Source organism: Aythya fuligula, chromosome 19, assembly GCF_009819795.1.
Source record: "Aythya fuligula isolate bAytFul2 chromosome 19, bAytFul2.pri, whole genome shotgun sequence".
Lineage (NCBI taxonomy): Eukaryota > Metazoa > Chordata > Aves > Anseriformes > Anatidae > Aythya > Aythya fuligula.
The window spans coordinates 11,366,148-11,393,914 of record NC_045577.1 but is presented as its reverse complement, the minus strand read 5'-3'; the positions used below and the strand labels follow the sequence as shown (position 1 = coordinate 11,393,914).

General features: G+C 46.1%; 2 protein-coding genes across 2 annotated transcripts in view; both read right to left on the bottom strand.

Annotated features, from left to right (window-relative positions):
• The window catches only part of RABL6 (RAB, member RAS oncogene family like 6), a 56,607-nt gene extending 35,660 nt beyond the window's left edge, over positions 1 to 20,947 (bottom strand). The window contains exons 1-4 of the mRNA XM_032200056.1: positions 20,650 to 20,947; positions 13,734 to 13,868; positions 7,419 to 7,466; positions 690 to 742 (exon numbers count right to left, since the gene is read on the bottom strand). Of these exons, the coding sequence (XP_032055947.1) occupies positions 690 to 742; positions 7,419 to 7,466; positions 13,734 to 13,868; positions 20,650 to 20,779 (366 nt within the window). The 5' untranslated portion in view covers positions 20,780 to 20,947. The remainder of the gene's footprint in view (positions 1 to 689; positions 743 to 7,418; positions 7,467 to 13,733; positions 13,869 to 20,649) is intronic.
• Positions 20,948 to 22,190: 1,243 nt separating this feature from the next.
• AMBP (alpha-1-microglobulin/bikunin precursor) lies at positions 22,191 to 27,140 on the bottom strand. Its single transcript, XM_032200029.1, has 10 exons — positions 27,033 to 27,140; positions 25,992 to 26,134; positions 25,775 to 25,851; positions 25,139 to 25,252; positions 24,585 to 24,686; positions 24,340 to 24,377; positions 23,609 to 23,687; positions 23,361 to 23,528; positions 23,029 to 23,205; positions 22,191 to 22,222 (listed from the first exon to the last, which is right to left on the bottom strand). The coding sequence occupies exons 1-10, from the start codon at positions 27,138 to 27,140 to the stop codon at positions 22,191 to 22,193; spliced, it is 1,038 nt and encodes a 345-aa protein (XP_032055920.1).
• Positions 27,141 to 27,767: the final 627 nt, after the last annotated feature.

Sequence of the window (27,767 nt, the reverse complement as noted above, 5' to 3'; positions counted from 1 at the left end):
ACAAACAGGAGTAATAAAGCTCTTTAAGAGCCGCAGCAGTGATCATGCGATCTTTGCCTTTAAATTGACTTTTCTCAAGAATAACATTGCATAGCTTTTCAAAGAGATACTACAGAAGTGCATCAGTAGCCCAAACGTGGTTTGGGAAACACGGGATTATGGTTTCCCATATGGCACTCTGTTTTACTGCAGCAGATAAAGGATGCACATTTGTGCAAGAGCCTCAAGGAAGCAACTCTGTTTACTTTTGCACACCAGGTGGCACTTCTATTGCCCCTGCCTCCTTTACATTTCAAAGAGTGCTAAAAGGTAATTGTTGGACCAGTTTTAAGGAGCAACCAGAGACCCTGGCTGTTAAGTGATTTATTCAATGTTTCATGAGAAGTCAATTACCAAAAGACTTCCTGACACTGACTGCGTGAAAACAGGTACAAAGCAAAGAAATAGACAGCTGGGATGGGTTCATTCCCAAAAGACAGAACTGAAAACAGCAGGAAAATTGTGAGAAGGGCACAACAGGGATAAAAAGCACAGGCAAAAGAGCATCGGAGATTACAGTGTCCCTTATTCACCCTCTAATGCAGCATTAAAGCAGAAACAAATACAGAACTTAATTCTCCATAGACCAAACAAAGGTGAACAAGATGCCTCCTGCTAAGAGGCAGATGTCAGCATTCAAGGTGACTCACCTCCTGGGGGTCATTTTCCAGTTTCAAACCATCTCCTCGTTTTTTGCATTTTCCTTAAAAAGAATTGTAAAACAAACAAACAAAACAAAAAATGTATTACACTGGGCAGAGAACTCCAGGACAGGTCTGTGAATCCCTATGAAATCACAGCATTTGGAACACGACCTTAAAGCAGATTAAAATTCTACCATATGCCTGGAGAACAAGGAGGGGTGGGACAGGCATGCCTTGCTAAAGAATACCAGCTGGTCTAATTCAAAGATGAACAGGAAAAAAGTCTGTTGCAGCTTAAACCACACTCTTCACAGCATAAAGTTACAATGACTGAATATTACATGTTTCTGCATACTCCCTGACCTCAAAGTGAGCTGCTCTTGCTTTAGCGTTGAAGGAGCAGAAGATCACAGGGCTGCTACAACTGAACTGCACAACCACATACTCAGCTTTCTGAGACGCTATGATGTCGTTGTACTATTACACTTACTATTACCTGAAGGAAGCAATATTGGAAATAAATGTGATCCCATATCCCATTAGGTGCTTGGGGCTGCCTTGTGACCCATAAGAGTGGCTGGCAACTGAGATTTTAACAGCCAAACACAGAACTTAGACAAGGGAAAATCCAAGTAAAATCGAGTAACTGCGGTGAGGGGGCTGAAGAAGCAGAATAAAAACAGCCTATATATGCACAAAATGTTACAGTTGGATGGGTCAGATCTGGACATCACCACAGAAGTGAAGAAAGGAAATCCTCAAGAGGCATGGACTCAAAGCCATGTACTCTAGAGACACGCACACAAGAATAAGCTACAGAACAGACAAAGTTCTGATTAACCTCATAGGAAAGTAAAAGAGGCAGACTACACATGTGGAGAAGATGCTAGAAAACTACTGTAAAGAATTCCATCATCTCATTGCCATAATCCCATCTTGAGGGATCTATACATTTCTCTCCAACTCACCTGCTTCCAATAAGGCAGATACTAAATTGCGGCCCTTATACTTAAAGATCCCTTAAGACTTCTTTCTTTTCTGACAACTTCAGTAAGCACTGAATACACTTACAGGCTGACTTTTAAAGTGCCACTGGCATTTGACTCAGCATCACCAGAAAATGAGTCAGTGTTTTAAATCTTAGGCTTCCTGACATTTTGCAGTAACATCAGTTATACTGTAATCACATTTACAAATCTTAAAGCCCGGGACCACAGTGGGCAAAGAAGATGATGTATCAGTAACTAGCAGAGTGGCCACTGTCTAACATGATCTTCTGGTGTAGACAGTTGTCACTACCTGTTGCTGTGAATCTCAATATGCAAGAGCAAGCACATGTTCTTTCACCTAGCGCTGAAGAAATTTAGAGAAGACACAAACCATGAAAAAACTGTCCTTGGCCCCCAGGTGTTATTCAAATTAGTTACATACAGCAGCTTCCAGAGTTTTATCAAATGAACAGCACTGCACAGTAAATAACCCTGCAAAGTCTAGAGAGTTATGTTTTTCAGATATCAAATATCTTCCAGATGTTAAAGACAGTAATTAAGAACTATACTTCTGAATCAACTTTGTCCCAGTCTAAACAGTGATGAGTTAACTAAAACATAATGGTATGGCAGAGCCTAGAATTTCTAGAAATTCGCTCTGTCATTGACAACAGCAATGTTTGGCAACCCACAAAACACTCCCATCATCTCTTAAGATTTTGCAATGTGGGGCAAAACCAGCTTCCATTAGCTATTCAACTCAACTGATGAAATGAACTATCAACTGACTAATTGTAAAATTCGTGGTTCTGCCAAATACTGCACATGACAACAGGGAAAGTGTTTCTTTCTTCTGCCATGCATATCAAGGAAATGAAATGTTATGAAATACAAGGTTCTAATTTTGTAGTGCTTCCCTACTTAAACCCAAATGAAGAAAATTTGGAATAGAAAAAAATCACCCCATCCAACACTCTCACCAGGTACTATTATAGAACTGTGCACACAGATGTCAGGATACACCCCCTCTGAACTCAGCGTTAGGCTACTGAAATCAATGTTGGTTGGTAGCGCTAATTATGAAGTTGATACACTTCTCTTAAACAACTTTGCAAACTACATTTGGTAAATATTGGTCATCTGTATTACCCGTTAGCTGTTAAGCAACTAGTGTCAGCTAACAAAACAAGAGTTTGGGACATTTTTCTGAATGGAAAACTCTGTGGGACAATGTTCAACAGGCCTTGCACATCAGCTCTGCATGTGCTAAAAGATACAGGAGATTGCAGTCGCAACACCATGACAGTGCATCTGGGAGATGCTGCTGCACATCAGTACAAAATGCAGACATTTTAAAAATATTTGCAGCCCTAGTAGCGTCTTAATTTGCCATCTGAAAGTAGTAGAAATATTAATTCCAATCTTTCCCCATTCCTGAAGTTCATCTCCCTCGGGATACAAGTATGGGTTCTGATTTTTCCAACTGAAGCTGTGGGATGTCTAGGGCATGTATACCTTTTCCCCCTTGAATTAATTAATTTCAAGTCAGTGGAACTCATGTAGGTTCTCTGAATGTCAAAGCATCACCACTTCTCTAGTTACTGCTAAATTGTGCTGGGAATGAACTGAATTTCTGATGTTAAAACAGAAGTCCAAGTAACCACAAATACCCATCAAGACCTCTTCACAGTTCACAAATCTCTCTCATCCTTAACATCCAAGTTGTCTTTCTATCCTGAACATATTTAAGACTGATGCTTAAGAATGAATATGACTTGTACACCTCTCCCTGCTTAGGGCTTTAAGATGTGCCAAGAGGAATGAGTAACACATGTGATGTTCCTCACTGCTGTAAAGGAGGTCATCTATAAAGGAGTAACAGAGCTGAAAAGCACAGGTATGTACATATTCATGCAGAGTGCCTATTTTTGGAACCAAAATTGCAAGATGAACCAGAGAAGGGCATGGTGTATTTGATGTATGTACATTTGAGGCTGTAAAGCCAAGCGTACAAAGATGACCATGTGGTTATAAGAACAAAGTCCTGTGCTTAAGGTTGCATTGATATGTGATCTAGGAGCCTCAGTTAGAAAACAAGGGTGTTCATATGGTGAATGCTCAGCTTCTCTAACTGGCACAATGACTGCTCCTTCTTTGCAGGCCTATCAGCAACACTAAAAACAAATAAGCTTCCAGCAGTGCCTTTAAGTCTACAGAACAGTTCCTCTGGATACCAGAAGACTGGATTCATGGCCAGAACATGACAGCCTCTGCACCTCTGTGTACCATCAGATTTGTTGCAGGATAGCAAGGATTCAGTAAAACTTGCCAACTAATGTCGTCCACAGTCAGGGAGAGATGTTTCTGTACATTATTCCAAAATACACATTTCTAAAATGTTTGCATCTCCAGCATCATCTAATGACACCAGAAAATAACAGAAATATTAATTCTGACCTTTCCCCATTCTTGCAGCACACCTGGCAGGAGAGTGAAGGGGAAGGGAAAGGAAATCAATCTCCAATATTGGGTGAAAGGGTTAATGCTATTCTGCTGGCACAGGAAAAAAATATGACTTGATCCCCTCAGTTCAGGTATGGAAAAAGATGCAGAAACCAGACTAGCAGAAGTTACATGAGAGAAGATCAGAATTGGTCTTGAATCATCAGAATTTCAAGCAACTTCTTTGCATGCAGGATTTGTTACAGCTTTACAACCTGCAGCAGTTACACAACTTGCTGCAAAGCCAGGAAGATGAGTCAGGACTGACTTTTACTGATAGATACCTTTCCTATGTTCTTTTACTTCCAAGGGCAGCAAAGGAGACTGTACTTACTACACATATTGGATAAAATTCAATACAATCCAGAGCTGGGGGCAAACTCTACTTGTTAAAGAGTTTAACAAATGGCATCATTACACAAATGAGCTCTCTGAGCAGGCCTATGGAGAACCCAGCAGGCTGCAGATAACTACTCCTGTGAGTCTGCACATTTAAAAAAAAAAATCCGAGGGTCAAGAAAAATGTAAGAGAAGCAGTACAGTGTAACAACTGCCATACTCTCTTGCTTCAATGCATTAACTGTCCTCACAGACTCTAAGCTTTCACAACAAACCTTTTCACCTTACTTGCAAATTGACATCTTTATGCTAAACAAATGGCACCGATTCACCACCATTCATCAGCCAGGCAGGACCAACAATGCTACTTCCTGCATTCCTAACACAGACTGGAGGGAAAAAACAAACAAACAAACACATTGCTGAACTAGCAAGGACAGGGAGGCACAATGTTGGTAAGCGCTGGGAAAAATGCAAAATAGTAAAACCACAACATTTAACTCAGTGCAAAAATGTACACGAAGCTTTTCAGGGTGCAGCTTACTGAGTTTCCCCATACTCCCCTGTACATACTCACACTGAGACATAACGAATGGCAGTACTGCATAACTGAGAAGAAGCTGAAGCTGCTTTATAAGACTAAAGCTGAACACTGAAGTTTATGGACACATCCTTTAGACAGACAGTCTAGCAACATCCCCACATCAGGCCTTCAATACAGTTTTTTTAACATCTAAATTTAAATAGAGGTCTCTTAATTTTCTGTATTAAGGAACAGCTGTTCCAAGACGGGAAAAGTGGAAAAAAAATAGCCTGGAAAAGTATGCATGTCAAAATGCATGCTCAGAAAATGCACTTCTGGCAGTTTAAAATCCAGCCTGATAAACGCAGCGTTCTGCACATCTCTAAGTATGCATGTTAGCCAGGGTCTTGTAGGCAAAGGAAAAAAAGGAGGATTGGTTCTCATCAGCACTATTCTGCAGCAGCACTGGATAGAAGTCTACTGTCTAGATTGGCATTGCTCTCACCAAAAGCATCACGCAGGAGGATTTTTTGTCCTAAGCATACAAAAGAAAGAATAAAAATGTCATGTAATAACATTTTGATGATGCTTACATATGAGCCAGTTTTTAATGCTTAACTTGCACACTTTGCTGAAGTTGCATTTATCAAGAAACTGCAATGCTACAGCAATGGGAAAGGATTTGATTTTATTGTATCACGATACTCTGAAGTTTTACACTGCACTGACTGAGTACATTTAACGATATAAAAATGCACATCTGTGGTCCATAAGTAGAGATCTGAACAGAATGAGTTTCATCTTGAAAATAAAATGTAAATAGAGTCTCTTCAGATTTCTAATACATGTTCCACAGCCAGAAACGAAAGCAGTACCAGAAGAGCTGTTATCAACATCTGCTCATATCAAATCCAATCCATCTTGCCAAAAAAATGACAAGTCTCTAGTTTAGAAGATGACTCTGCTCAGAGAAGCTATTCACAGAAATAAATGCTGGAGCCACATGATTCCCAAATTAACTGTCAATCTATTCATACCGAAGCTGCAAGGCTGAGAGAAAACAGATGTTTTGCTTAAGATTCCAGCCCTGTGCATATTATCCCAGGATCTGAAAGCCAACTTGTCATCAGTTTGACTTCAGCAATACCTCTGACTTAAGTAAGGTTTTTGCTTATGCTGTGAAAGACCAGGGTTTAAAAGAATAAAATAATAAAGCTACCAGGGCTTTCATTTAAAGTTACTGGCTCAAGTTTAAGCTACAGGCTCTGCTCTGTTAAGCATCTGAACTACAGATGCTATCTTAATTACCTTTTTGTTTTTGCTCTTTTCAATATCATTTAGATAACATGAAAAACTTACTTTCTCCCTTTCCCACTCCCTACTGTATCTATCCTATTATTTTTTGGTGTTAATGCATGTGTAAGTTGCACATGTGGTACATCAGAGGCAGAACACCTTGGATGTAGGTCTACTGAGGGAATGTGTCAGGAGTCAAACCAGAAGAGTTTGAAATTTCAATCACTGTTGTCAATAAATTTGAGGGAGAGAAGCACACAAAGAACAGACTTGCAGAGCATAAGACTCTCACTTGTAAAGCTGCTTTCATGATCCTACTCACACTTTAAACAACGAGCCTGCCTGGTACAGGAGACCTCTCAAAAGCCAAACAAAACATGAATTTGGGGCTACAGAATGGGCTTTAGGATTTACATCTGAGCTCCCAACCCACTGTAGTAACAGATTCCATTGCATTCAGGTTGTGCCTTCACATATGTCTACCATTTATTTAAGAAAATAGAACTTCATACACTGGTAAAAATTGAAAACTAATGAAAAATACATTTTATACATCATAACACTTTCATTGGCTAAGCATTTAGGACAGATTTAAGTAATCAGTTTCTCTTTCATCCTTTCCTCCTGCATACATTATTCACTGCAGGTAACATTTTACCAATTCAACAATAACATTCCTTTATAAAAGCAGCTTGGCAAGAATTTTATAAACAGAACAAAGAACTCAGTACCTGTGTATAAATATACATAAAACTATAAAGGAGAGAATATGAAGTTTATAGTAAAATTCAGAGTCTGATTACACTAAGCAGCAGACTATTTCATCTGTCACACAGCACATGAAACAACTGCTTCTAAATACTGGATTTTATCTAAAGTTCATATTGCAAATAATGGGCTCTAGCATAGGAGACTCTTCTTTCCCTTCCGTATTTTTCCAGGAAGATCGATGTACTTCAAAAAAAATAAATACACACCTTTTTCTAAATAAATTAGAAGTAAATGGTACTTTTGATTCCATATAAATTCTTCATTAAAACTGAGAGAAAACAGAATCTCCAGTAGAAAAGAACTTATGAATCTTACCTTTGTCAACTACATCCCATACTTCAACTTTAACAATATCATCAGTGGCTAAAAGCACAAAAAAAAAAAGACAGCGTCAAAAAAATCGGTTCAGCAAAATGAACAACACTCAACCCTTACCACACAGAGTCTAAGCCAAAACTAGTACTGTCAAAGTAGATCAAAGTCAAAAGAAAAGTAATTCTTGAGTTAAAAAAACAAAAAACAAAACAAAACAAAAAACAAACCAACAAACAAACAAAACTAAACACAACTAACACAAGACCTACTTTGGAAGGAACAGGCTGTAATCCAATACTGTGATATCTAAAAATATTTCTTAAAGATTCTTACTCGTATGACAGATTTCCTTCACATTTTATCAGAGATTTGAAATGTGTTATAAATATTTCACATGCATTTTTTATAACATACAGAGGTTCTCATGTTTTTTCAGAAAAGATATAAATTTAATTTGAATAATGTCTGGTCTGAAAGAAAGGCATACGGCTGAAAAACGAAGGAATACACACATTTAAAGAAAATCCATCTTACTAAGGCCATTTTCACGTAAATATTACAAAGAGTGCAGGCAGCCCAGCAGCCACAGAAATCCATTCTCTCTGCAAATTTCAAGTTGCACTCTATGAAAAATAAGGTATTACTGCAGCTTGTTAAGACGTAAAACTGCTAAAATCAGTAAATAATGGGCAGCAAGTTAGATTTGAGTTGCTAAAATCTGAAGCAAGACAAACAAAATTCTCACTAGAAAGACACTGTGGCAAATACTGACAGCTAGCAGTTAAACTTTCAGTTGGCATGAGTGATGGGTAGCTTTGGTTAGAAATATATATTGAATCTGAATAAGCAGTCTGATCTTCACAAAGTTCCAAAACACAGTTACTTTTGGAAATGCTACAAAGTAAAGGTTGGACTTGGAGCAGCTCTGAACTTAAAGCAGCGGAACATGAAGATGATAATGTCTGAGAGCAGAAAATAATCTCATAGCATGGCAAGAGAATTTAGCTAAGTGCCATTGTCCAGCTGGGAAACATTTCCCCTACAGAATGCACTGTTGGCTTAACTTAAATGTTTCAAAATATTGTAAATACAGATTTTGAATGATTGTAAAGCTTGATCCTCTGCTTCTGGAGCAATATCCCTTCTTATTTTTATGTATAAAGGTCAATCAGCCTCTCTTTTTCCTCATAGCAACTCTCACTTACCTTCCCATTTGCTAGCAAGGAGGCATGGTACAAGATGAGGAGGCATGCCCGGGGTCAGCTCAGCCAGTACACCACAGGCCCAAACAGTGCCGAAAACACAACAGGCATACAGTAGCCTGCAGCCTTACACCCTCTGCCCAAACCATAACACTCCCCAAATTCAGTCTGGCCCCATATATTTCTACAAACCAACAAATCGGGTAGGGCTCAAGTCCAAATACTCGTGATTACTCGCCCAGCTGTATGAGCAGCTCTTTACACCCCAGACTGTGCATCAGGGCGCTCTCACTGGGGCATGGGATGCCTGAGGCCATGGTGCATGCAAGGTGTGCAGTCAGGCAGCGGGTGCTCAGGCACAGATCACCTATTTGAGTTCTGCCCCTAAGTTCATACCTGACAGCTGGAACTGACAGTGCTTCTGCTGCCCCAAAAGAACAAGGGACAGACAGACGTGCCAAGTCAATCTTGGTGCCTTTCAACAGTCAAGACACTCTGCAAAGGGACTGAACACGCTTTCCCTTCTCAGGCAGCAAATCTTTCAGGGGCGCAGCAGGCATCCAGAAGGCAGTTTGGTCTTTCCAGCAGCTCCACATGCAGCAGCACATAAGCACTAAGAAGAGGTTTCTCCCAAGAAGTTGGAAAACCATTCCAAAATAGTCCATTGGGGTGCCACACAGTGCTCTCCTAGGCCTGGTACCTAGTACTGGGACTTTGCTCCCAAGCTCCAGAGAACGCCACCTCCTTAAGCTAATGTCAATGCACCTTCAGTAATGTTCTCCTGGTGGGTAATTTCCCCAGTACTGAAATCCTGCTGAGCAGCAGCACTCCTAGATAGCTGAGGAGTTGAACTGTTTGACTAGGAAAGATCTCTCTATATCCTTTTATCTGAGGGGAAGTGCAGAACTTAGCTAAGAAACTACCTACGCAAGATGTAAGAAAATTGTTTTCCATGTCGGTGGTGTTTTGTTGTTTTTTTTTTTTTTTCCCTGTTAGCACCAGTGCTTCTGCTGGCCAGTAGCCAGTAAATTCTTCCTTTTCATCACCAGCTTCATTCCTGATTATCCTGAACACACAAGAGGATAATTACTTTAGTGTTGCTGTGCTGACTTTTTTTTATGACTCACACAGCAGTAGGAGCAGCATTTCACCCTAATGGATTCTGAAGGCATGTTGCAGGAAAAAGAGTGCCAATACATCATTTTAATTCTATAATTTGGATTAGCACAAGCCATAGATCAAAACACTCAAAAAATTTTTCTACTCTGTTGCTATTTCACTAAGTACTTTGTAGCCAGTGGCACATTAAAGCACTGTTCTCACAGAACATGGTGAAGAGGTGAGAAGACTCAATTGCAAGTGTTTATTTAAAAATAAGAATCATTGTTTTACGGGTGGGTTCATATTTACTCTCACGCAATTACATGACTCATTTCATATTCTTTGGATCACAAATCATACAGAGCAGAGCAACTCTGCAATTCCACACACCCATCTATAAGGCACTCAAAGCATTGGAACAAAAGTATTTGTTAATTTTTATTTCAGACTCCCTTTTTGAGGCTGACAAAATGAGAATAAAATTAATGACTCCCATACCCTAAAAAAAGCATACATTAGAGTCAGGAATGGTAATTCCTTACTTGTATACAAAAAATTCCATAACAGATACAACTGTTATACAACTGGCACAGAAAAGTGATTTTGTTCACTCCAAGTAGGAACAAGCATTGTAAGAATCCTTGAATATTTGACAGTGATATGATTAACATCTGTAAATATTTGCTGCCAACTACCTCATAACGTTTATTCAAGATAGCTTAAGAGCATGATCACAGGAAAAACAAAGTGTATTTTTCCTCTACAGATGAACTTAGCTAACAGGTCAGTAATTAGATCTGAGCCAGTCTCTCAGAGCATGCACATCACCTATGGAACATTCTCTGAGCAGGGAACGTATCTTGTGTATTTTTTTTAAAAAAATGAGGTTATTTTTACAAGTATTAAGGTCAGTATAGAATTTCCTACTGGAAATTATTAGTAAAAAATAATATGTGAAATAAACACAAATGAAAGGCACAATTTCACGTACAGTCTTCCAGCAAATTGCAGCAGCTTGACAACACTTGGCCTTGAGAAAAGTCCATTGCCATACGTACACATTGCTGTCAAATCTAACCAGGAAGCTCTATAAAGATGCATCCCATAAATACTAGAATTAAGAATTAGAAGTGACCTGCGGTTACCAACTGACAATAAAAGCCATCCTCACGTGTAGCTTTTTTCTACCCTGGGATCACATCCATGTTGAACAAGCCAGTGCGTAAGTCTCAGCTCACTAAAAGGCAATATAGACCCTAAAATATGCAGAAACACATAAGGTGAATGGATCTTTCTATACAAGAAGCAGCCTTCAAACATCTTTTTGCATGTAACTGTTCACAAACACAAAAAGAATTAGGCATGAATAAGCCTCTTAGAAATCAAAAGCTGTATTTACAAACAGTACTTATATTACTGACATTGATTAGAGAGGAAACTAAAATTCAGAGGGTTTTACCTGTGGTAATGCAGAAAACCACAATTAACATTCAGTGCAATCTTTAGACTTAGACATCTAAAAATAAAGTATTCTGTGTCTCAGTCTGGTCTAAGTCTATTTAGGCTAAAGTAATTTTGATTTTAGAGATAGCTTCCATCATCCAAACAATTCATAAGCTCTACATTCACACATCAATAACCAATGTATTGATATGCTGGAAGAGAAGAGTATGAGTGTGGGGGAAGGATGGCACAGCTGAAATGCAATATGCCAGACATTTCGATGGAGATGGAGGATACCACTGCATGAACACTGCAGATCTGTCAACACCTTGCAAGAGCAGATAGGCAGAACATCCATAACATTGTACCCAAAATAAAGGTACTTTTATGAAGAAATGCAGAAGCTAACGAGCACACATTTGCAGCATGGCCATACAGCAGGTCCCTACCAAAGAATCTAAACACCTGTGACATCAGGCTTAGCTCAACATCAGATTGTGAATGTGAGAGAAAACCACTATTGGACTGAGTAAGGACCTGTTTTTCTCCCCTATCCATGGCAGAGTGCAGCTATCCATCTGTGGTGGTTTTACTCGGGTGGACAGCTGAGCTCCACCACAGCCGCTCTCTCACTCCCCCTCCTCAAAGGGAAAGGGGGAGAAAAATACGATGCAAACAGCTCAAGGGTTGAGATAAGGACAGGGAGATCGCTAAATTATTATCATGATGGGCAAAACAGACTAAGAGTAGGGAGATAGTAAAATTTATTGCCCGTTACTAACAAGCTAGAAAAGTGAGAAACAAAGGAAAGAAACCAAAAACACCTCCTCCCCCTGAGCAGTGCAGGAGAATGGGGGTTGCGGTCAGTCTATAGCACTTAGTCTCTGCCGCTCCTTCTCAATTGCCCTCTTAGAATCATAGAATCATTAGGGTTGGAAAAGCCCTCCAAGTTCATCTGGTCCAACCACCCCCCTACCACCAATGTCACCCACTAAGCCATGTCCCTCAGCACCACGTCCAACCTTTCCTTGAACACCCCCAGGGATGGTGACAGTACCACTTCCCAGGGCAGCCCGTTCCAATGCCTGACTGCTCTTTCTGAGAAGAAATGTCTCCTAATCTCCAACCTGAACCTCCCCTGGCACAACTTGAGGCCATTCCCTCTAGTCCTATTGTTAGTTATCTGTGAGAAGAGGCCAACCATCAGCTCCCCACAACTTCCTTTCAGGTAGTTGTAGAGAGCAATAAGGTCTCATCCCCCAAAACCAACTAGTTTACACTACCTTTTGTAGCCCCTACATCAAAGTGAGCACTGTATTGTGAAGGACAGACGTATCCTACCTGAAACAGCTCCTAAAAAGCTGCTGCCCTGAACAAGCGGAGGGCAAAGGACTGAGGGGTCCTTCCCAGAGTACCAGCCCTACAAAAGCACTTACTCCATCCCTTTTCTTCCCCCACAGCAGGCCAGCACCATTGATACCTTACACACTGAGCAATACAGGTGTAATGTGGCAATCATTTCTCCTATGGACAGGCCCATGGACCTACCTGTGACCTGCACCTGTAGGTCTGTATGTACACACACACACAGGACCAAAAAACCCTAAGGAGAGGAGCACTGGCTGTGCACAAATCCAACCACGATCTCTCAATATACCCTTTTTTCCCCTCATATCCAAGCTTTTCCCTCAGGATTTTCCTGGTATAGTCCGGAGCCTCAGGCTTTATAAGGAGACAGAGCAACTGCTTCAGAAAAAGAGGCAAAGTGGTACGGATAAACTCCATCTGATAGTAACAAACTGCTGACTTTTTTTTCAAAGCAACATCAGTCTTACAGAGCAAATTCATGCTTAGTCAGTAGCGCATGCCCCAAGGCTGTGGCATTTTTGATCAGGAATCTAAAAGCTTGACTTTAACACCCTCTGGAACCATAGTCTGATGCAATTTCAGTGCCTGCAGTGTCTTCTCCAGGCTAGATGCAGGGCTTTTAGAGCCACTTTACACTGCCAGAGCAGATGGGAAAGAAAAAAAAAAAAATCACACCTCATCTCTCAAAAAAGCTACTGGTAAGATACTTCCATGTTTCAGTAAGTCAGCCTAGAGCTATTAGTACTACAACCATTTTTAAAACATCGTCATCACCAGTTAAGGTATGTTCTCTACATTTTAATCAGTGAAAGACTAGTTTACATCAAACTCTTCACTTGTACACAACAATATAACACCAAGCAGGTTTAGCCTCAGAGACAGATTTTCATAATAAACCTGTTTCCATTAGCAAGTCAAGCGTATCACAAATACTTCAAATCTTTTGGATCACCTACTAAAAACCTTCCTAGAACTGCAACTTTCAAAGGTCTATTTTTTCTCTCTTATATAGTTTGATTAAAATTATTGAAAATATGACTGAGAAACTGTGAATAATAAATTAAAATAAGATCGATGAGAGCTCACTTTATCTCCCAAGCAGATACAGAAGAAGCAAATAAGGCTGCAGTGGAATTTCTGCCCCCAAGACATAGACCCGCTGTCCCATGACAGTGGCTCCTTCCACCCCCTTTCATCTTACTTTTGTAATTCCAGTGGATGCTGGTGACTTGGATCTCCTGAGTTGGAATATATTCCTCAATAAACTTCTTTCCCTGCAGTCGGTGCCAGAGTGTGGTTTTCCCAGTGTTCCTGTCCCCTCGGATAACAATTTTCACTGGGGAAAAGAGCAAGCAGATAAATAAAGTTGATTAAAAGCAAATCAAAGAATGCTGTGACGAGCATGTTAACTTTTTGTGAGCATTATTCAGATGTAATTAGTTCTCCCATATTACACAGGCACGATGGGTTTTGTTAAAAAGCATGAGACTGTCATTAAAATTAGTGTTTATTCAGCTACTCACACTAGCTCAGCAAGAAGAACCAACATCAAGATTGAAACTTCAGAATCTGCACAAGCTAGCTAAGTTGCTGCTCTTTTTACCCTCCTGCATTTTTTCACCTGTAACCAGCCCTGTCTCATACCCTCTCTCTTTGCAAGCCTTTTATGTCAGGTTGCTTCTTCAATTACCTCCTCTACCATTCGCATTTCTCCTTAAACACTTCTCATTCCTTGCAGAAATAATCACTTCCTAGAGCCAGTTGCCCCAAGTCAGCAAAAGCCCAAGGACCAGTTCTTAGCTGAGCTGAATTAGGCAGTGTCCCTAGTCCAGAGGTGTCAGTCTGCACCCAGGCACTGGTGCAAAAGTTCTTGAGGATGCTGTAGGAGAGCGGAGAGGCAGCTTCTGCTGAAGCCTTGACCATCTCTGTCAAAGGGATGAGGCAGTTAACGACACGAGGGTCTTACCTGAAATCACCGCTGATAAATTCATCAAGCTGCCTCTGTTGATTGCCACAGTTTGAATCAAATTAGATCACAATAAATCTACTTTACATGCACTAGAAACAAGCTAGGCTGAACCAGAACAAGCACACCGCTCTGGGGACATAAATCAGCTTCAATAACAGAAATAAAACCAAGAAAAAACTGAATCTCTGTTGGTCCCCTCTGTGGCAAAGAAAGGGCCTCTGTGGCAGGAGCTAGGTCTTAACCATTTTTAAGGCACAAACATGCTGATGGCACTCAGCAAAGGCATTCTTAAAAATCGTGGTCTTAGGTACATGAGAACAGCTCCACTTCCACTGGCCTGCCTCAGGCCCAGCTGCCTAGGCCACCAGGCTGACCTAGCATGCCGCACATCCCTGCCTACTGCAAGAACCATCAGTCCATGCAAAATGCATTCAAGCCCACCCTGAGTAAAGAAGTGTCCAAAATATCTTGTCTTGCTGCAGTGAAAACAACGCATCTGCAGAGAGCATCACCTGTACTGCTACCATAACCTGTACACAACCCAGCAAAGCAACTTCTTTAGCAACTAACACCATCGACTTCCACAGGCTACCCTAACATTATCTTGTTCTATCTGAAAATGGAATATGTTGTTTTCTAAATCTTCTGTTACATTATGGGACTTTTGTTTTTAAATACCATCTTTGTTTTAAGTGGTACAAGCCTATTGAGAAACATAAGCTGACTTGAACAGGACCAGAATTTTTATGCTTGCATCTGATACACAGGAGCTATTATCCACTAAAAAATGGGCCACTCAGAGACATCTAACGGCAGATTCAGGTGATTAGCAGTAGGTTATGCATCATCATTTGGGCAAGGGAATCTCAGACTGAAGGCTGCCTTCTGTTGTAACTCAGGAGTTATTGCAGGCATTTCAGAGAAAAATTTAAGAGTAACAGTGCCTGGAGTCTGTGGAAGAGGTTTGTCCGGCGAAATTCTGTGCTGCAGTTCTGCTATGCTACGGTTGCTGTTCTGCTCCCACCCACTAAGAGGTATTGCTGTTTATTCTTTTACAAAGTTACTTATTAAAATAGCAAAAGGGTAATTAAGACACAAAGAACAAAATATTTATAGAATGACTTCATTTACAGGTACCAAAGCATCTCTGTAGAGACAACAAACCATTTCCTGCATTTCCCATTGCCCTGTGTGGGTTTTTTTTTTCATGCTTACAGATGGGGAAACAACCAAAGGAGGATTCCTTTGATATTTCTTAATGAATGAAATGCAGCAAGTCCATGCCACACAAAGAATAAGATCGTTTGTCCCCTTTAGAACCTGAACCTTTCAAAATGCTCTCACTGCCTACATTAGAGAGAGATTTAAAAAATCAGCTTCCTCTAAAAAGTACAGCACAAGACATTGACACAGTGAGTTTTAAGGGACAAGCAGACCCTTCCTCAGTCAGGCTGCTTTCAAGGTGCACTTTCAGGACACCCACAGATGTCTCAGCTGTGAGCTCTTCCCCAGAAGGGGTCATCCCCAACTCCCCAGTTTTCCTACTGCTAACGCTTATGCAACTTATCAACTTATGCAGCCATTGTTGAGTTGGATCAAGAAACTGAACTGGCTGAAAACTAACCCTCATATTATTCATTTTCAGCACGCTCAGTTTCCTCCTCTAGCTCAAGTGCACAGCTGCATGAGCAGTAGGAGCAGTGCCAGCATGGCTGGGGGGGGGCAAGAAGATCACCCTCACCCCCCAGCAGCTACACTGAGATCAGCTTATGGTGCCTGTAGCAGCATGTGCTCCATTTGAACACGTCCAATGGCCCTTTTCAGGTTCAGTATTTTCTGTGTTAGGAACTCTCTCCTCCTACATAGTGTGTTAGTTTTCACCAGTTTTTGTTCATTTGTTTGCTTCTGATGATTGGAAAAGTGTTTAAAAATAAAGCAGGAAGAAGGCAGGTCGTATAGATCATTTTCAGCAAAACAAAATCAGTATCTGAGACTTCAGATGGGGCAGGTCTACTCAATGACAGACATCTGCAAGACAGGAAGAGCTGAATGAGCTTCAGGGCACAGCCAGCTAGGTAAACCACAGGCCCAGGCTGTGTCTGAATGTGACAAGACCAGCAATTAGGGGTGAGGTTAGTACTGTTACCTGTGGGATGTACACAGTTGCTACCTTATTTTGATTTCTAGTTAAACCAGTACTTACTGCAAACAGCCACAGCGTTGTAGCAAAGACAGCAGAATTATCTGTGGGAAAAAGGGTAGGGATTGGGAATAGATAAAAACGTGAGGAAAAAAATGAACAGATCACTTCTCATTCATTCTGTCACTGTGTCAGAAAAAATACAGGGTTTTTAATTCTGCAAATGGGGAAATGGAAGCAGAGCAGCAAGGACACAGGCCCACAGGCCGACTCAGGACTGGAAATTCCCAGCACTGCCCATATTCCTTCAGTATGCTGCAAGAGCTAAGGACTTCGGATCCCAGAGCAAAAATCCCTGAATATCTCTGCTAATAATCCCCGTATGAAGGGTCATAACCTTATTCTCATGAAGACGTTTGAGGCTGTGACTACAAGGCTGTAATTGGAACACTAAAAGCTAGTTCTGCCACAAAAAGAAGCAGACATGATCTACAGACACCCCCAAGCATAACTCCTGGGGAGAAAAGGCCAGACAGCAGTCAAAGCAAGTTTCCCACACGTTACACAAACACCTGTGACAGCAATAGGAAAAAAAAAAAAAAAAAAAAAAAAGAGAAGGTGGGAAGCAGCTGGAAGAGACAAGGTCTTTCTTCTGGAAGCAGTAATGAGTGAAAATATTTAACAAAACTACAATCAGAAGTTGGGAAGTACTATGCTAAAACAACACAAAGAAAGTAAGGACTACAATGCTCACAATAAGGATGCACCATACTCATTACGTTTTGTCTTTTAAAGCATGTTTTAGACAGACAAGTAATAAGAAGAGGGACCAGGGCAATTCTTGGAGCTAATGACTATGGTAGTTCAGCAGCGCTGCACGTTTACGCCAGGGTGATGCCCACAGGGAGGACAGCAGCGGGTTTTATTGGGTGGCATGCACGCTAGACACATCTTTCAGAATAAAGCCCAGAGCAGAAGGTGCACTTCTGGGAAATGGGACCACTGGGTTGAAAATACAGCACTTCCACATCTCCTGTCACCAGTCATCAGTCTGCAATTCCCAAGAAGCCTTCTCATCCATGTAGCCCAGCCAGAGCCACTCATTTCACCCTTCTTTGGTCAGCACTGCCTTATGTAAACTTCCACATTTGAGTAACCTGGAACTGGTAATTCCTTCTGTAATTTGTCTTGTAATTTGTTTAAACCAGCACCACTTCCAAAGGAACAAGATCCACCTCTGCCTCTCTACACCGAGCCTGTTCACTCTGGCCTTTGTTACTCTCCTGGGGCCAGCACAGCTCGCTGAACAGCAGCAGCCCTGGTCCAAGTGCAAAGCTAGCCCAACCAGAAAAAAAGAACAAGTTTTTACAAAAATTGGTTCCCCATGCTGGGAACCACAATCTCACGTAAACAACCAAGCCATTAAAACCAAAATTGGTACAGACCCACTTCATTTTCATAATTTCTCTGTACCTTACGGAACTCTGGAGTTATTTGGGCTATAGTATGTAAAAACAGAAAAGCTCCATCCAGACGATAAAGGGAGCCAATAAGGAGTGTATGCCGGGAATGACGTATGAAAACACTTTTGTTTCAAATTAGGATGCCCCATGCAGAAAAAGCGATTGCTGACGAGGGCTGTTAGTGGTCTTTGCTCTCACCAGAAATTTAAACCTATCCACTCTGCAACTTTCTTCCTTTTGAAAACTTACCTGAGTGGGAGGGAGACCATCAACGCAAATCTGTTGACTGAGGCTGTTTGGTTATGAAACCTACTTGACAGCCATGAAAGCTGGCACAGCCCAGCCTGCCCCAAATCCCACAGGAAAGAGGCATCAAAACCCATGTGATAAGGCCCAGGTCCCAGCCATTTGCTGCCACTTTATCAGCAAGCGTTTTCAGCACACTTATATTTCTGGTAAGTAAATGGGCTACGCTTCATAATCAATAATGGACTATGGAAACAAGGAAGTATTTCTGTGGAACCAGTCATGACTGCACCCTTTGGTTTAGGGTTATGCAATTCCAGGGAAGAGTTTTAAAGACCTGTGTTAAAGATGGCTACAAAATGAATTTTGTACCCCCCTCTATTCAATTTCACATTTCCTAAGAAAGGAGCATTGATAGGACAAAGGATATGCAGCTCTCCCCTTTGCTTAGCAATGGCCCTTGCAACACCCATACCCTCACCATGCTGGAACTCACCCTACTTATCCAGTGCCATGGCTATGAGGGTGCTTCGAAATTCTTTCATAACCCTGCCCGTATCTCCTACGAACATTATATAACTGTGATACAGGGAAGAGTTACTATGGAGATTGGAAAGCTTCCCTTAAGGCAGGGACAGAAAGATGTGGTTTTATTCTTGATATAAAACCAGTGATTAGAACACAAATCTTGATGAGACCATGCTCAAAAGAAAAAGCTTTCCAGAGGCTTTTGGTAATGAGACAAAAAGAAACAAAGCTACAGTTGGTGGCTTAGCTGTTTGCATTTTTGGCCCTGCTGTATTAATGACAAGCAGGTACACATCCACAAAGGTTAGGTGGCAATGCAGTTTGTCAGCACCTAATGAAGAGCTGTCCCTTTTTACTTTTGTGCCAGCAGGATGCAGTTGATCTGTACTGCATGCAGCACAAACGTTTGCTGTTGAAACATCAACTCCTTTCTCTTACATAATTCACAAGTTGATATAAGCAACCTGGTCTCAAACATTTCCCACTGAAGCACAAGGATATGTTCCGGTCTGTGGGCTCTGCTAAGCCTCTGCAGAGATCAATAGTCTTCAACCAGATCTCCAGGTATGCTTTGAACGGTGCAGTGCTGTATGCCAAGGTGCAATAGTTTCATCTTCACCCCTCATCTCTCACTAGAAATTATGTCCCTTAACAATGTGTTTTTCTTGTCATATTCACAATTGCTTGCTAAGACACTCCTTTTCTAAATTAAGGACTTCTGGAATATCTACCACATGTGTTCTGCGTAAATTCAGCAAACACTCTCCCCAGCATAGCTGAGAGCTTCCAAAACTTATCACATTAAAAGCACAGTCAATAGTGACAACACTAAAAAAAAAAAAAAAACACAACACACCAAACCCTTGATCTCTCCCTTCATTACAATTTCAAATTAAGATACAGCACAAATTCTATTCCTCCATCACGTGTGCCTGCTCAGAAATTATTCAGTGCCACATTTACAAATCAGTCTCATTCCAAACTGCCACTCTCTCAGCTTCTTGCAGCCTGACTCCAGAGCGTGCCCATTCCCGCAGATGAGCTGATACTCGCAGCACTCTGTGGATGCAGATCTATTTTCAGCGCAAATGACAACTACTGTCCCCATCCCACTATTGTTACTTTGGGATGTGTTTCACATACTTACAGTGCCTTCCTGAAATACTGTATTAAGAGTAACCTTTACTGAGCTTCAGCAGAAAAAACAAAACTCTGAGCTTCAATACTGAAAGGGAAGAATTCTGAAAATGTTTCCTGAGAAAAGAGCAAGTATATCTGTTGCAGAAACATAATCAGAATTAAATTATTTACCAAGGACACATATATCACTCAAGTTTTATTAAAGTCTGGCAGCGCAGAGCTTTTCAGCAGACCCTTATCATACAGCCACTAGAGCTTAATTATAAATACCATTACCCTGGGCTGCAGGGAAGGTCACCCACATGGTCTTGATACTTTAACTGGTGGTAACCGATTTACAAAGAGCTCTCTCCTGTGTCACAGTCAGCGTTAGGCATGCAGCCGTTCGGTACACCTCCCGCTGCCCGAGGACACCGCAGGTTCCCAAGTGCCACGCCGACACCTAAAAGGTTGCCATCCTTCCTCTTCCCCGAGTTCTGCACGCTCTAAGGTTTAACTGCAAGCTTGGCTTTCGGCTGACTACCGGCAAAAGAGCCACCGCGTGAACAGCGCCACCGGGGGCCCTGGCCGCGGATGGGGCGGCCCCACGGGGCTGCCCCCCGACAGACCCCGGGGCCGGGCTGCGACTCACTGTTATACTGGACTCCCTTGGCAAACCTCCTCTGCAGAGCCTGGTTCATGGACTGCAGCCCCGCGGGGATGTTCTTGTCTCTGACCGCAGCCTGGTCCGAGCCCACCAGCTTCTTCAGGGCCGAGAACATCGTTCTGCTCCCGCGCCTCCGCCACCGCCGCCAGGAAGAAGGCCGCCGCTCCGGGGCTCAGGGGCAGGGCGGCCCCGGGGGGGGCATAGGGAGGGGAGGGCAAGGGCAGGGCACGGCTCGCGGGGCCCTCAGAGCTCGGCCGGGGCCGCTCGGGCCATGAGGGGCGTCCCGGGCGCGGCGGGGCGGGGGTGCGCGGCCCGGCCCGGCCCGTGGGGGGCGACGCGGCGGGGAAGGGGCTCGGCCGGGCCCCGCCGTCAGCCGGGCAGGGGGCGCTAACCGGGCATGGCCCGGGGCGGCGGGCAGGGCACGGGAAGGGGCGGGCGGGCTCCTGCGAGGGGCTCGGGGAGGGGCCGGGCCGCGGCTCAGCCCCGCCGGGCGCCGCGGCTCGGGGCCGGGCGCGGGCCTGCCGCCGCCATCTTGCCTCTTCCGCCTCGCCGCGAGGCACGGAGCGCGCGCGGCGCCGGCTACGGAGGCCGGCGGGGGCTGGCGGGGCCGGGGGGGCGGGGCGGGGCAGGGGCCGGCCCCGCGCACACCGGGACCCCCCGCCCCCGCCCCCCGCCCCCGCGGCCCCTCGCACTGCTCCGTCTCCCTCCGAGCCCCCCGGGACCGCTGCAGGGCCCCTGGTCCTGCCCCGTGACCCCCCCCGCCTCCCTGGGACCCCCCCGTACCCCCGAAGTCCCCTCCTGGGACCCCCCCGTCTGCTCTGCCCCCCCCCGTCCTCTCCCACAGCCCCTCCCGAACCCCCATCCCTCCCCGTGACCGTTCCCGTCCCTCCCAGCCTCCCGTGAGCCCGCAGCCCCCCGCCCCGTGCCCCCCGTCTCCAGTTCCCAGCTGAGGCCCAGGGGTGCCAGCAAGGCTCTGGGCTCTGAGCACCCCCAGTGCTGGGCTCCCCCTCACGTGTGCCCGGGCCCCCGGTGTCCTGGGGGGGCACAACCCACAGGGTCTGCTCACACCAAGGATGAGGCTCAGACCGCACAGCGAGAGAGCCTCACTGAAACCCATGGTCCCACCGTGCCCCATCCATGAGATGCAGCACTCATTATTCACCCTCAGGGAGGAACGGGTACCTGTCCCCCCGTGCTGCTTCCTTCCCGTCTGCCCCCACCCAGCAGGACGTCAGAGCCCCTGGCTGCCCCTGTTGGCACCCCTGCACCATGCAGGTGGTGGGCAGCAGGACTGAGGCAGGGACAGGGGCTTAGCGGACAGCACCCATCAGCCCTGCCAGGAGGGACACCATAGGGGAGGCCAGTGAGGACTCAACAGCATCCTCTGCCGCTCGTCGCCGGCTCTGGGATGGACACTAGGCTTGTTGGTTACTTTAGAGACATTTACTGTTGAAGACATCTCCTGCACCACCAGGAGCTCATGCGAGGCCCTTGTTCCAGTGCTCGGTGCTCGTCTTCCACCCACATCAGTTTGACAGATGCAGAAACTCCTCATCCTCTGCAAGCAGAGCAGTGTGCAGTATGACAGGTAGACCCACAGACCCCATCCTCACACCCCGCCATGCCCCACAGACAGGTGGCAATGGTTGATGCTTCTTGCTTTGTCACTTTGTCCCTTCTGTCAGTGATAAGGGAAGCAGTCTGGACTCTCTGTACATCCCTTTGCTGTCCAGGGATGTCCCACCTCAGTGGCATTAATACACTTTATACTGGTGACAAGATAATAAAAGATGGGTTCTGCCCTGAGACCCATTACTTTGTCCCCATTCCCCATCTGCTGGGCTCCCACCCCAGCTCCTGCCACTTGCAGTTATCAGTATCAGGCTCATCCAGGGCTGTTGCTGAACGTCCCTGAGCTCACTCTCTTCTGCAGTAAGATCTTCCCTGCTACACTGATGAAAACGAGAATGCTTGTCCATCTGTCCTGGGGGCAGAGCAGGCCTTTAGATTTTCCAAAAGGGTTTCAATATGGAAACCCTTGTGCTGACTAGATCTGGAGGCTCTGGAGGGCATCGCATGGAGGGTACACTCCGGGTACACCCAGAGTCCCTATTTGGTGTCAGGGTCCCTTTACCCCTTCAAATTTTTCAGCTGCTACTCCCACTGACATTTCTGCCACCTCCTGTGATGCTGTCTGTAGATTGATAATCTTTTCCTTGGTCCATCAGAAGACTGGACCCAGGACAGACCCACTCCAGCTGCCAGCAGACCCAGTGCTCCTGGATGCAGTCTGGAGCAGACAAGATGTGCAGGCAGTGCCCGCCCGCTTGCTGCCCCAGCCCCTGACACGCTGCAGTGCCGTACCTGCCAGTGGAGGAGCCCCGCAGTACTCCTTGCACTCCTTCTCCGAGTAGAACTGGTTCCCATTGCCCTTGCAGCCTCCGTAGCTGAACTTGATGCACTTGCCCTGAGCCGCATCAAAGGCCCAGCGCAGCACTGGCTTCTGGCAGGGCCCCTGGACGATGGGCAGCCTGCAGGCAGCTGCAGAGAGAGGGGGCTGCGGCAGGCCAGCAGGACCGGGACCCCCGTGGACACACAGGGCTCGGGGTTGCACGCAGTCCCCTCTGGGGCTGGGGTGAAGGCCTCACCCACCCTCCACATCCCTTCACCCCCTGCCCGGCCCCATGCCTGCTCACCCTCAGTCCGGCACGCCTGCAAGCAGCCCTTCTCTGAGTAGAAGTTGTTGCCATTTCCCAGGCAGCCACCATAGAGGAAGGTCTCGCAGGCCATGGAAGAAACATTGTAGAAGAAGCGGGAGAGCATCCCGCTGCAGGGCCCAGGGTCCCGGCTCAGCCGGCACGCATCTGCAGGTGAGCACAACATGCATTGTGGCAGGACAAGGGGGCGCAGGGATGCCTGCCACAGCCCCTCTGCCAGGACCCACCTTCCTTGTTGCCAACGTATGGGGGCAAGGGTCCCGCGGCTGAGCCCTCCTCAGGTGGCAGCACTGCTCTCCGCGCCCTCTGCTCCGGGATAAAGAAGCACAAAGCTGCTGTCAGCCCTGCCTGCCCTTCTGCCTCTGGTGACAAGCTCCCCCAGTGCCCCCATACATCATTCATTGGCCTGGGGTCAACCGTGGCCTTCTGAGCCCTGTGCTCATCCCAGACATGGGACAGAATCATGCATTTTGGGTAAAGACGCCCAAAGTGCCCTGGCCATGCCCTGTGTGGGGCTGAGGACATGTCTCTGCTCCCACTGACACAGGGTGTTGCAGTCTCCAGACCCTCAGCTGGACTGTTTCTCCTATGAAGTCCCATCCCCTCTTGAAAAACATTTTAAACTCAACACTACAAGACTGGGATGTGCTGGATGACTGCAACTGGAGCATTAGTAGGGCAATGAGCTGCCTCCCCCACTGGGAAAGGGAGTCTTCAGCCCAGCTGGAGCACTCAGGAGCAGGCAAAGGGCACAGAGACACCAGGCTTCATGTGCTGCAACTTCTACCCTACAAAAGAATCTGAGTAGGAAAGGGACATTGCTTTCTACTTGGAAGTGAGCCCTAGCAACACCTGATGCACCTGTGACCCCTATCTTTGCAGCCTGTGCCCTGTCCTTGCAGGCAAAGCCCATTCCCATCCTTAATTCATTCCAGGAGGTCCTGGCTGTAACACTCACCTCGGGGGCAGTGGCAGTCTCCTGGGGGACACATTCACCTGGCCCAGATGACAGAAGAGAAGATCAGCAGCTTGAGAGGGGTGGTCCCCTTTCTACCTCATCCCAACAAAACTGTCATCTCTCCTCCCTCTATCCTGGCCCTCCCTTCTTCTCCCCAGCCTTGCAGACCAAGAAGGAGCAGCCTCAGCAAACCATCACGTCAGGGGCACAGGCAGCAGAAGAGGCACATGCCTTGCATGCATTACCTTTGTTGACCAGGATGAAGATGGAGTCTGCAGGGATGCCCATCTCCAGAGCCAGCTGCCGGAAGGCGTTGGTGAGGTCCTCCCGCAGCTCTGGGCTTCTCCCTGGCAAGGGCAAGGAACAGGCTGTCAGCAGGGTCAGCAGTGGCAAGAGTCTGTATGGAGCCCCCAGCAGCCACAGACCTGCAGAGCCCAGGCAGCTGCAGGCCCAGTACAAGTCCTACCAACCTCTCCCCCATTATTCTTGACCAGAGTTGCTTGAGGGCTTGGTTAACATTGTTTACATGTCTCCCAGTCATGAAAGACAGCATCTCCTGCCACTTCAGGATCTGGGTTTCCCAAGCAAATCTTGTTCATCCCAAATAACACTCTGGTTTGAATTGTGTGATGTGGCTCTAAAAGTGAGCCATAAAACTCAACCTCTTTGGTGTCAAAGATGAGCTGACTCAAGGCACCACCTCCAAAGCCACACTCAAGTCCCTCAAAGACAAGCAAAGAGTGGTGTTACTGAGCCCACCTAAAGGCCTACTTGCCCACAGTGCCATAGCCAGACATACCGTATAGCTTCAGTGTGGTGGTTGGACCATAACTACTTGTCTTCTTCATCAGAATGACTGCGTATTCTTCATAGTTGGTGCGAAGCACATAGGACTTGATAGACACATCCCATTCTAGGTGAGACAGCAATACAGGGGACATCATTCCTGCCCCTCAGGAAGGAACAGGTATAGACGAGTGACAGAGCTGGGGGGTGAAATCAAGCAGCTAATTCAGGAAATTATGAAATTATTAGGAGGCAGGCACAACCCTGACACGCTTTCACCTCACCAGCCTCTTATTAGTTGAAGGGACTGGAATCCAAAGTTTGCAGACAACTGAGATACCATCAATGCTCCTTAAATGTGGCTGGTGGGAGCCTGTCCCAGATTGGGACCCTGGGGATGAGACAGATCTGCTGGAATATCTCATAGTCCTGTACCTATGCAGGCAGCTCTGAAACAGTTTCCCTAAGACCCTGCTTCCTTGTCTGGAAACAACCCACACTACGGAGCAGCTTCCTCTCCCTGAGCCCTGCTCCCTTGAACCACTTCCCCAGCCACCAGCTGTATCCTTTGAGGCCTGGCACTGATTCACATCCTGTGAGCACACAGCAGCTCTTAGGGCCCAGCAGGCCAGCAGTGAGCCCAACTTACTAGGATTATAGTAGGTGTATTTGCCAGGGGTGCTGGTCTTCTGGTACTCTCCTGAGATGTGAGTGCAGTCACCTTGTCTGGATGAAGGAGTAAAAGAATAAACAGCTTCAGGTCATCTCTTTTCCTATTTATCTTGTGAAAACTGTGCCTGGAGCAACCAGATTGCCCATGGCACAGGATCCCTGACATCCCTGAGCACCCACAGCACTGCTCGTACCGCAACCTGGTGCTGATTGTGCTGATCTGGTCGGCACTGGGGCCAGGGCCCAGCACCAGCGTGCCCATGTTGAACTTCTCCTTGTAGTTCTTCATCCACTTGCAGGTGGTGCCAATGGCTACATCGTACCACTTCCCATACATCTGTGGGGAAAAGAAAAGGACATATCTGCCACACACCTCCTCCACCAAGGTAGGATATCCCATGGCTTTCTGCAAAGCTGAAATATTCATGACCAAGAAGCCAACTGGTGAGCTATGGTGAAAGGTGCTGGGGCCAGAGCTACCATAGGAAAGTGATCAGCACTCAGCAGGATTTCCAACTCAGTGGTCACCCATCTTCCACAGCTTCCCAGGCTTCTGTGCTTGGATCCCTGACAGCATTTGAGAGCTGTCTGTCAGAAGAGGTGGCAGCCCAGATGTCCCAGCTTTACAGCAGCTTCATGCTGAACTGCTGGGGAAGCGAGGGTCAGAGCTGGACTCCTGTTGCCCATGTGTGCTTACCACTGAGCAGGATACTGGCCTCTTCTCCCCTCCATTTCTGTCACTTTTACATGGGGGACAGGCAGTCCCTGGGAACAGAGTGGGGTCCCCAAGCCCTGGGCAGTGTCTGTGTGTCTCCTGTTCACCAGGAAGGGGGGCTGGTACCCAGCGGAGCCTAGACCCATGTGCATGTTGGGTATGCAGAGCTGGGCAGGGGACAGAGGTGCCTGCAGGAGACCTGGGGGGAGTGGGGCTGGAGGGGGTAGGCTGCATCCCACACACATTCTGGGGCTTCTGGTGTGCCCTGCCACAGCAGGGCAACTTAGTCTGAACAGATGAACAGACTGGGATTTATCTGCCCTGCCTGTGTGTTTGCTGGGGTGAGGCCATCCCAAGGGCTGAATCCCCCCCAGACCAGCACCCAGGGAGATCTGCGCTGCCAGCACCAGCCCTGCACAACCCATTATGGGAAATGTCATCCTTCTTGCTAGAGAAAAATAAAATAGCTTTCTCCCATCCCTACTACCCCCAATATCCAGGGACCGCAAGCCGCTGTTACCCGCTCAGCTTCAAAATTCTCCTGCACTTGGATGTCTTCATCCTGGTCCCCAATGGGGGTTCCGCTGGCCATGGCGAAGAGGAGGAGAGAAAGGAGACCCCAAAACATTGTGTCTGGTGGCTTCAGAGTGCCGCTAAGTGCCACCGCACTGGAGGGATCCGTGTTTCTGCACTGTCCTCACTGCGCAGCCGCGTGACCTTCAGACCTCAGAGAACAGGGCCAGCGGGGCGGCCAGCCTGGCGGGGGCCGGGCAGGTAGACGTGGGGGCAGCTCCTGGCCCTGCAGACCTGGCCATGTGGCCTGAGCTCACCATGGCCCAAGCAGCACAGAGCCAAACATCCATGAGAGCTCCTCACCTCACCTGTTCCTACACCACCTCTTGGCCCACGCACAGACCAGGACCTGTCTCATTCTACGTTATGATTTGTATTCCTGCCCTGGGATCCTATAAGGAGCCCGGATGGTGCCCGCAGTGATGGACTAACCTGACCCTGCAGAGAGAGGACCAAGAGGTCCCCAGCACGCATGACGAGCTCCTCGCTCCTCAGCAGTGCCCACAGGGAGCGGAGCCCAGCAGCCAGATCCCCTCCTGGCAGCGGGGGTGAGACTCTCCCTGGGGGTCCCAAGCGGGTGGCCAAGGCCTGGGGTGGGCGGGGTGGCACCCACCCTGCGCCGAGGGGCCCGGGACTCGGCACGCACGGGTGGCACGGGCCCAGCGTCTGTCCCCACGACTGT

Excerpts from the sequence above, each read along its gene's own strand:
- AMBP (XM_032200029.1), bottom strand. The coding sequence starts at position 27,140 with ATGTTTTGGGGTCTCCTTTCTCTCCTCCTCTTCGCCATGGCCAGCGGA. Across the intron at positions 24,378-24,584 it reads CTTCATCCTGGTCAACAAAG|GTGAATGTGTCCCCCAGGAG; the intron begins GTAATGCATGCA and ends CATCTGGGCCAG. Across the intron at positions 23,529-23,608 it reads ATACGTTGGCAACAAGGAAG|ATGCGTGCCGGCTGAGCCGG; the intron begins GTGGGTCCTGGC and ends GCTCACCTGCAG.